The following is a 9,950-nucleotide window of genomic DNA, read 5'->3' as shown; positions in this document are numbered from 1 at the left end:
AAAGTTGTCGGAAAACGATAAGCTGTTATCGTGTAACGAATAACTCAAAAATGTGCAGTTGTCATCGAGCATCAGTAACGAATAACGTTTATATTAACAAATTTAATCGAATGTAGTGCAGCTCCACAGGTAACAGTTAAAAAGGGTACATGCAGTTCAGTTTTAAAACTGCTCCAGTTCGTTCCCAAAAGTAAAAACAAAGCAGCGTTTCAGCTGCATGGAAATCCAAATATGGCTGGGCTCAACTATTGGTTCTTGGAGCATTTGAGTACAGGAATTAAGCTTGTGCTCGCCGGCTCGGATAATACCATTGGCAGGCACTCCAGCAGTAAATTCGTCTTGGTAGACTACCAATTCCTATCTCGCATTCACGCTAGATTCAGTGTGAACGCTAACAATGAAGTTAGCGTAACAGTTCTGGTAAGTTTAAAGTATAAAATACATATAAATACCTATAATAGGCTCTTCTATGCAGAATGCCTTGAATGGCGTCTACGTGAATACGAAACCTTATAAGAGCGGCATGTCATGTGTGTTAAATGATCGCGATATCATTGGCTTGGGTGTGCATCAGCCACCGGGTGAGCCAGATAGTGCGTGTCCAGCGGACTTTGCCATATTTCGACTTCTGCAACATTATACAAATGCAAGCGAAATACTCGTTTTATCGTCTGATGAGGACGATAAACAGTCCCATTCTACTAAGCCAGATTTGAAGTTAAGGGGCAAGTTAAAAGAGCCTAAAGATGACAGTAAGAGCGCCGACTCTGACGGGAAGCCCGAATCTGACAAGAACCCACACTCTGAAAATAGCCAGCCACGATGCTTACATCTACCCAAGCTGCCGGATGTAAAGCAGGAGCTACTCTCACAAGCAACCAAAGATATTGAAAACATTTTTGGAGAACCCAATGAAGAGTTATTGGAGTCGGTGCTACAAATTAATCCCTATGTCTTCAATCAATTAAATAATAATAGTAATATACCAACGGCTGCGGAGAAAATCTGCGATGGTGATACTATTGATTTGCCGGACGACATGCCATCAGCACAGCCTGAGCTACTCAAAAATAAGAATATACTAAACAACAATAGTAAAAATGAAGAAAATATTGCAATCTCGGAGACCTTGCGACGTGAAAATAATAATATTAATATGGATACGGCTGCTGAAAAAATAAGCGTTGATTTGTCAGGAGCTATCATCCGACCACCAGAAATAAAAGAGATTATACTGGACGATGAAGATTATGATGAAAACTTTGCCATGTCCCAAGCCTTGCTGCGCGAAATGAAAGAGGAGCTTGCCGATGATGTCAGGGATGATCTAAGCGACAATGAATTGGACATGGATAATGCACAACCGTTGCAACCCTGGCAAATCAAAGCAGAAATTGATACAGTTAATGATGACATGATGCCCATACAAGTAGAGGAGGATGAGCTTATATTGGTTGATGATTCGGACGAGGAGGAGCTTAACAGTAAGGTGGCTGACTGGTCATCCAGGCTGCTCTCACAAAGGATCATGTCGCAGATCTATGCGCCAGAGCCTGAGAAAGAGGAGGATCAGCAGCAACCAGAAGCACAGCAGACACCTAAAATTAGCGATGGATATAATGCACCAATAACCATAAGACACAAATGTCGTGCCATGCGCATTGAGAGCAGCTCTAGCAGTGAAGAGGAAGCAACTAAGATAACAGGTAATGCATTGAAATTATTTTTAAAGTTTGTTTTTTGATTAGAGCCTCCGCATTTAACGACAGGCAGCGGCTTTCCGCAAAAGCTGAAATTTCGCAAATCCAACTTGCACCCGAAGTCAATAAACAATGAAGCTGAGGCTATTCGTGGCAACAAATTGGAATCGAGCACGTCGACAGATGAATCAATGCCCAAAGAGCAAATTCGCAGACGACCCAAGACCTTAACCAAAGAGCAGAGCAAAGCAGAAGAGGAAGTAGGATCCAGCAGTGACGAAACGCCCAAGCAGACAGGCCAATCGCCGCAAAAGAAATGTAGAAGCCGCAAGACAACAACCAGCGAATATCAAGAAGACAGCTCCAGTCCAGAATCGTTTCAAATTCCAAACAGGCGAAAGACTATAGCAGTAGAGTCTTTACCGGAGAATGAAGAAACCTCCAGGCCTAAGAAGACACCTAGCAAGCAGACATCAACGTCACTGCGCAATCGCAGCCAATCTGTATGCGACCGCAGCGTGCTTGGAAACCCAGCCATTCCAAAGCGTAGTCCTATTCTAATAGATGCGCCACATTTGACCAAGGGTCGACGTCGCAACACATTTACCAAAGAGCAGAGCTCAAGCAAAGCAGAAGAGGAAATAAGCGCCAGGCAGACAGCCCAAACGCCGAAAAAGAAATGGGGACGCCGCAAGACAACCAGCGAACATCAAGAAGACGGCTCCAGTCCAGAAACCTATAAAATACCAAACAGGCGAAAGACTATAGCTGTGGAGAATGAAGAAACCTCCAGTCATGAACAGACTCCAGTCCAAACAGACAAGCCGACATCAACGTCACTACGCAATCGAAGCCAATCTGTATGCGACCGCAGTCCCATGCTTATCGATGCACCACATTTGCCCAGTGGGCGTGGCAAGTACCGCGGCGTTAATGCAACAAGCAAAGAAACGATGCGACGCCAGCAGATTCTGTCTAGACAACGCTCGGCAGACTATCAGGCTGAGTTAAAAGCCAAATGGTATCAAAAGCCCAGCGAGGAGAAAAAGGAATTGGCAAACAACAAATTAAAACGGCTCGAGCTGTTAAAAAAACTTAGCGAGAAACCCAAAGCGCCTGCCGCTTCCACTTGCCAGGAGCAGAGCAAAGCGCCTGCAGCTTCCACTTGCCAGGAGCAAACCAAGCGTAGGCACACAGGTGTGCATGCCTTGGGCACTGGAAACCGCGGCGAGTTTCTTACCAAAGATGTAATTGGACCTGCTCCAAAGAAAAAGAAATTGGAAACAGAGCCCAAGTCTACAACAACCAGCCCGCAAGTGGAAACCTTTTCGCAGCAACTGCAGGCAGCCGATGCAGCATTGATAAGGACCACGCCAGCCACGCATGCTCCACGTGTGACAGAGCGCAAGGATGCAGAACGTGCAAGGGCGCAACGCACCTGCAATCGCGTTACCTTTGCCGAAATGGATCGTGAATTTCAACTGCTTGAGAATCGTGACAAGGAATCCAAGAGTTCACGCCATGTGCGCTTTAATAATGTGCCCCAAATACGAATAATTGAACGCTTGCCAAACACACGGCATGTGCGCAGCAACAAGGATACTAAGAAGTTATCCCTTAGCACATATCCCGAGCGTCGCGAATGGGCGCTTGCCTCTGGTAAAATGGAAAATTTTGATCGTCTTAGCATGGGCAATATACTTACCTGGAGCAATCAGTGGCTACAGCTGGGGACTGTCGACGCTGTGGCTGAGAAAGAAAAGCTTATGCATATACCCACAGAATTTCGCAGCTTTAAACAGTATAAAGAGTATGTTAGACAGTTAGCGCTGCAGTAAGTTAAAATCTAATGATAAATTATTACAATTGCAGCATTATAACGCCGCTGATGAAGATCGAATTTCTGGCCAGCATTGAGCGTGATTATAAATTGTCCCAAACCACATTTAATGTGGAACTCAAGAGCTACTCCAAAGATGATAAAAACGAATGCTACTGCTTGGTTACCAAAAGTTAGTAAAAATTTATATCCTGAACAGAACTCTTTGTTATTTATAAATAATTGTATTTTAAATTCAGCTCCCAAGCGGCCCGAGAAACGCTTCGATCTCTACACTGTGAGCAGTGGTAAGAACCTTAAGGAAACCTTTGCTTCTCATACACATATTCTACGAGTTGGCGGTAAGAAAGATGTTAGAAAACATTGTTAAGTTATTAGTAAAATTTATAATTGCATTAGATGGCTTTGAGCTGATCTTTGAGATACCCCAGAAGGATATAACCATGCATATGCTGCATATGGCTAAGACGCTCTCAGTACGCCCAGTGGTGGATAATTTGCGCGTGGAACTGGGTGCTTTTAATGCTGTTTATCGCTTGCAACGCTCTTTGCTCTTCCGACGCATACTCAAGCCCAGCGAAAATGTATTCTATATAGAGCCCAAAGAGGCAATTGGTCCCACGCAGTATCGTGGCTTTACGCGTCTCAGTGAACAACAAGTGGATGTATGCCAGCGCACCTGGAGTCGCCTGATAGATGACGCTACGCCAAGTATAACCCTTATACAAGGACCACCCGGCACGGGCAAGTCAGCGGTTATAGCGAATCTCACGCTGCAGTGCTTGTATGGTGCATGCACGCCCATCTTAGATCGTAAAGTGCTGATCTGTGCACATTCCAATGCAGCAGTAGATAATATAACGCAGACTCTTTTAAACATACGATGCTTAATGGCGCATAATAAATTTGAAGTACTGCGTTTTGGCAACTTTGAAAGAATGGATGCCAAAGTGCGCTGTGTGTCCATCGAACAGCATTTAATACTGGCGCGTGCTCAGAAGCGCAACCGTCTCAGCGCGGAGCAAGTAATGAATCTCAAGGAGCAGCAACAGCTGCTGCGTAATGAGCTGGACGAGCTGAAGCAGCGCGCGGCTCAGGTGAGCTATGTGCAACAGCAGGTGCGGAACAAGAAACAACAATTGCGTCGAGTGTGCGACCAGCTGGATCCACCGATAACGCCACGCGAGGAACTAGAGCTCAGTCAGATGCTCGCAAAGCGTGCTAATGTAGTTTGCACCACGCTCTCCAGCTGTGTTAAGCTAAACCGGATTGTGGACTACTTTGACGTTTGCATTGTCGATGAAGCGACTCAGTGCACTGAGCCCTGGACGCTGCTGCCATTGTGCTTTGGCGTGCGTGGTTTGGTGTTAGTCGGCGATACCCAACAGCTGCCGGCAACAGTGCTCTCGCAGAAGGCTATTGATTATGGTTTGGCCAAATCGATGTTTGATCGTATACAGTGTAATCTGCGGCAGTATCTGGACAAGCCAGGCGTGCACAAAACAGTGCACACCAAACTCTTTAAGCTAAGCACCCAGTATCGTATGCATCCAGAGATTTGCCGTTGGCCCAACAGCTACTTCTATGAGGATCAGCTAGTTAATGCAGACAGCACCAAGCGTCACTTGGCGCCCATTTTGCCCTACTGTGTCATAAATCTAAGCTACACCAGCGAAACCAGCAATGAACAGACGCGCAGCATTAGCAACGATGAGGAGGCACGCTTTGTATCCAAATTGCTTCAAGAGCTGGACAAGCACATGCCCTCTCAACGTTTTAAGTATGGCCTAATTTCACCTTATAGCAATCATTGCTATACGCTAAACCAGCTTATACCGCCGCACATGAACATACGTCCTCAAACTGTGGATGCCTATCAGGGGCAAGAGCGTGACATTATTATTTTATCTAATGCGCGCACACGTGGCGCTGGCTTCCTGACCAACTATCAGCGCCTCAATGTCGCCATCACACGACCTAAACGCTGTCTCATCATTTGCGGAAACTTTGATGATCTGCAAGTAAGATTGTCATTTACTATAAAGTTCTATAGCTTTGCTTATTCAAAACCTTTGTTTCCAGTCCGTGGACATGTGGCGACATCTTTTAAATGATGCACGCCAGCGTCACGTCTACTTTGATCTGCAGCGCAGCGATGTAGACAACTTGGAAGCCACGCTTATAAACAAGCTACTGGTGAAGCCCATTTCAATTGACAGCGATCAGGATTCCGATAAACAGCAAAGATCAAAAGCTTGACCAAATTACACCCGTGTCAATTACATATATGACACATAAGCATAAGTCTAGTGACTCTAGTATAAAAAACATATATACAAGGTATATATAATATTTACATATAACAATCTTCTTCGTACGTGCCAAATATATATATATATATATATATGCTACATATATGTATGTAGTCTTGTGAAACGATATATAATGAATGTATAACATTTTTTTTTACACACATTTATTCATAACATCAATTAAAGTTTCGCCCAAATGCTAGAAACTTAACTTTATTCAGTATTATTTTGAAATCGTCAATTCATTTGTCAATTAACAATCTATATGTCTATAAATGTAATCTAAATGAAAACAAAATGAATAAATAAAGTAGTACATATCTTTTTCATATTTAATATTTTACTAGCATTATATTGCACTAGAAATTATAGTTGATATAAATTATAGTGAGTTTATATAACAAACTAAAGATGACAAAATATAAAGCATTAAGAACGCATCCAAAAATTTATGCAAAGTATATATATCTATCGGTATATAGTGTGATAATTGCTAGGGAACTGTCTTACGAATTTATCCTTAAATTCCAGCTGACGCAGCATTAAATTAATAATAAGTATAAAGTTAAATCAAAAGTCGACTTTCTATCAATAGATGGTTCGTAATTTTCAGATATTGATAATAAGTTGAATTGTTTGTTTTTTCATAAATAAAATCGATTTTTCATTTGTTGTTCAAATGCACATAGGCGACTTTTGCTTATTAAATATATTTATATATTTTTGATATATATTAAATTCACACAAATGTGGAGCGTACACAGACTTATTAAATTCAATTACTATTTTTACTTGTTGCTTTTAAATTGTTTTGGTTTTTGTTATAATTTGATGAGAATTGGTAGTCAATCTCTGGCTTGTTTAAAATTAATGGAATCGCTCAGCCACAAAATTAATTACAGATTGCACTATATAGAATGCCATTATAATCATAATATTAAGTAATTGTAAACGTAATTTGAAATAACTTAAAATTGTAATAACAAATGTCTACTAATAAATGTCTAACTAAAAAATAAAACATAACAAAAAATTATGCTCAAAAATTAACTACAATTATGTCAGCTAATAGTTTCATATACATATATATAGTGTACTTGTTCCGAGTGGATCTAGGTCGTATATGCGCATATACATGTGTGTATATATTTCTTTTCGACCGCCTTAAACATTCATATATAGAGAAGTAATCAATAAAGCAAACTATTGTTGTTGTCTAGAGTTAGTTAAGTTTTGTATGTGTGGGGATTTAGTTCAGCAAATCGCCAAGTGAATCCTTCAATGACTGATAAATTTGGTATTGCTGATCGGGCTTTAGATTATATATCTGCGTCAAGAGTTTGGCTGGTGATGGAGTTCGTATAAAGCTGGAGATATAAACGTTAACAAACGTAGCCATCAAGAACTGACAGTCGAAGCGATCCATTATGCCACCGTGTCCAGGTATCATGTCGCCAAAGTCCTTAATCTTAAATGCGCGCTTGAAGCCCGACGCAAAGAAACCACCAAAGGGACCAATGATGGAGCTAAACAGACTCAGCGATATCGAATGCCAGATAAATGGATAAACATTTAAGGTCTTGCCAATGCCAAACTGAAATTAATCATATAATCAGTTTAAACAAAATCAATATTGATTTTAGAGTAATTTACCAATTTAAGGCTATATTCCTGCGGCGTAAATAGATAGCTGGGCACACAGGACATTGTCATGCGACCCAATTCCTCCGAATACTGTATGGGGCATATAAAGTACTGATAGTTGCATAAAAAGTACGAGAAGAGTATGCCAAAGAGCACAGTGGCAAAGCCACCACCAATGAAGCCCTCCCAGGTCTTTTTCGGACTTAGCTTGATGAGGGGTGTACGTCCAAAGAAGAAACCAAACACATACGCCATGACATCATTGCATACTATCATCGACACGGGTACTATGAACCATATAAGGCCTTCGAATATGTTCTGTATGATTAGGTAGCTCTGCGTGACGACAATTAGCAGCGAGACGTGTGTCCAGGCGAATAGACTAAACTGCTTGATGTAATATTTCTTTACCAGCGACAGCACAAACCAAACAAAGCCCACAATGTATAGCGCAAAGGACAGAAAACGATGATAGGTTACCAAAAACTTGAGATATTCCTTTAAGAAATAAACGACCGTTAGCTGGAGTTTTAGTTTAGTTCATGAAAATACTTACCACACGATTAATAACCACTCCAAAGTAGTCTACTAGATTTTCGCCATAAAAGAAATAATTGGATGTAAGCAGAAAATACCAGGAGAGGCTACGGAACCAGGGCAGTCCATGTATGCGATACACTTGATAGCCAATCGAGATAATCTCTTGAAAACACTTCACCTGCACCAACAGTGTCTGCAATGAAAATCGTTTAAGCATAAGTAGATACAGTGAGTAAACAGTCTGAGTAAACATACCGTTATCATCAAGGCTAGTGGACCGCCATAGATGATTAATGCAAAGCCACATATCATAATCCATGTGAAAATGCCGCGAATGACCCAGTTCTTCCATCTGTTTGCACAAAAGAATCAACAAGATATAATATAGGAAAATGTTTGACTTCTTAATATTAGTGTTAGTGTAAATTTGTTTACAGTATGTACGCAGCTGTATTCAAATAATTTTGGAATTTTGCACGCGCCTAAATATTTTGGTTTAGCATACACACACACATATAGGAATATATATAAGAATATACACAAATTACGTATACAAATAGTTCTACTTACCGATCGGGCAAGTCCTTGAGAGCCGAGTCCAAAATTTCTGGTGTTTTGTCAGTGCCTTGGGGTAAATTTTTGGCCAGCTCTTCGACAAATTTCTCCTCTGGAATTTTTTCCTCCTCTGAATCAACCTATGAATAAATCCCATTAAAACAATTAATAAATTAGCGAACGCGAAATATCAAAGTCCAAGCGTTCGCTTGTGTACATGTAGATATATGTATATAGAAAATTTAATCAAACAGATAGTAAGCATTTAAGTTATTTATCCAGGTTGGCAAAAACGAAAAATAACGCAAGCATGTGGTTGGTCGCTTGGGCGACGTGGTTTTTTTTTATTATTTGGAGGGGATGCGATAAGAAAGTAAATTGTTCAAAAGCTAATGCTAAGGAACAGTCTAATCAAATCTATAGTATATTCAAAATCAAAGAGACAGTGTATCTGGCAGCTGTTGCTGTGTCAGTGGGTGGCTCGGAGCGGTGGTGGCTGTCGTTAGGCAAGAACGCTTCCGTTATGGTTGCATCTAATTGGATTTGTTTGGAAATTATTGGCGCAGTTTTGGCATTGGGTTTCTTTATTGCGCCCACTCTATCTCTCACTCGCTCTCTTTGCTTTCTCTGTGTACATCGGTTTTACCACCTGCTTTTGCGTCAGAGAATAACAAAAACACTGCACACACACATATACACACAAACATACATACACAGTTGCACACACGAACACAACGTTAGTTGAATGAGTATACATACAATTTTACAGGCTTTTTGCGCTTGAATTAATTATGCAAATTTGGTAAAGAACAAAGCTGAACTCTGCTCTGCATTATTGCCCCTGCCCGCTACCGCTTACACCTTCACCTGATCATTTTAATAGAACACCTTAAACTTACATGGTCGGAGGAATCTGCACCCGTAGAACCTGCAGCACCCGCAGCTACACCAATCTCTTCTGCCTCATTTTCGGGCTTTCTACGTCGTACTTCGGCCATTGTGCCAATTATTTACAATTACTTGCGCCACTGATTTTCTTAGATTTAATTTTTTCAAAAATTCTGTCGGAGCGCCTGTCTGCTTAACTTTTATTCTTTCAATTTGTTTGAGTTGTAAAGCAGTGTTACCAGAATTGTATAGGAAAAGCAGCTAAATCGATAAGATTTATATGGCTGGAAATAGCTAAAAGTGAAACAATATTAAACAATTCCGAAATCAGAATATATATAAAAAATATTAAACAATTACTATTTTTAGAGATTTTTTATTTAAAATAAATAAATAGTTCAATAATAATAACAATTTAACACTTTTTCTAGCTATTGCAATTAAAAAATATCTAAGTCTAGCGTAAAATTG

The 9,950-nt window shown here is 40.7% G+C and overlaps 2 protein-coding genes across 2 annotated transcripts; one reads left to right on the top strand and one right to left on the bottom strand.

The window, feature by feature from the left end:
* Positions 1-231: 231 nt before the first annotated feature.
* On the top strand, positions 232-5,909 carry LOC108598007 (probable helicase senataxin). Its single transcript, XM_017984622.1, has 7 exons — positions 232-420; positions 476-1,706; positions 1,770-3,510; positions 3,573-3,712; positions 3,780-3,881; positions 3,940-5,561; positions 5,623-5,909. The coding sequence occupies exons 1-7, from the start codon at positions 232-234 to the stop codon at positions 5,797-5,799; spliced, it is 5,202 nt and encodes a 1,733-aa protein (XP_017840111.1). The 3' UTR covers positions 5,800-5,909.
* Positions 5,910-6,843: 934 nt separating this feature from the next.
* On the bottom strand, positions 6,844-9,589 carry LOC108601166 (phosphatidate cytidylyltransferase, photoreceptor-specific). The gene is made up of 6 exons (XM_017989098.2): positions 9,491-9,589; positions 8,607-8,731; positions 8,292-8,388; positions 8,053-8,229; positions 7,506-7,994; positions 6,844-7,446 (listed from the first exon to the last, which is right to left on the bottom strand). Exons 1-6 carry the CDS (start codon positions 9,587-9,589, stop codon positions 7,102-7,104), a joined length of 1,332 nt encoding a protein of 443 aa, XP_017844587.1. The 3' UTR covers positions 6,844-7,101.
* Between the last annotated feature and the right edge of the window lie 361 nt (positions 9,590-9,950).

This window comes from Drosophila busckii, chromosome 3L (assembly GCF_011750605.1).
Source record: "Drosophila busckii strain San Diego stock center, stock number 13000-0081.31 chromosome 3L, ASM1175060v1, whole genome shotgun sequence".
NCBI classification, from domain to species: Eukaryota; Metazoa; Arthropoda; class Insecta; order Diptera; family Drosophilidae; genus Drosophila; species Drosophila busckii.
Note: the sequence above shows the minus strand (reverse complement) of the source record. Positions and strands in the feature narration are given on the sequence as shown.

What these genes read in the sequence shown, in the direction of transcription:
- LOC108598007 (XM_017984622.1), top strand. Translation starts at nt 232, where the DNA reads ATGGCTGGGCTCAACTATTGGTTCTTGGAGCATTTGAGTACAGGAATT. An exon ending in CTACTGCTTGGTTACCAAAA is followed by an intron (nt 3,713 to 3,779) that starts GTTAGTAAAAAT and finishes TTTTAAATTCAG; the next exon opens with CTCCCAAGCGGCCCGAGAAA. An exon ending in ACATATTCTACGAGTTGGCG is followed by an intron (nt 3,882 to 3,939) that starts GTAAGAAAGATG and finishes TAATTGCATTAG; the next exon opens with ATGGCTTTGAGCTGATCTTT.
- LOC108601166 (XM_017989098.2), bottom strand. Translation starts at nt 9,589, where the DNA reads ATGGCCGAAGTACGACGTAGAAAGCCCGAAAATGAGGCAGAAGAGATT. An exon ending in GTGCAGATTCCTCCGACCAT is followed by an intron (nt 8,732 to 9,490) that starts GTAAGTTTAAGG and finishes ATTTATTCATAG; the next exon opens with GTTGATTCAGAGGAGGAAAA. An exon ending in AGGAATATAGCCTTAAATTG is followed by an intron (nt 7,447 to 7,505) that starts GTAAATTACTCT and finishes GATTAATTTCAG; the next exon opens with TTTGGCATTGGCAAGACCTT.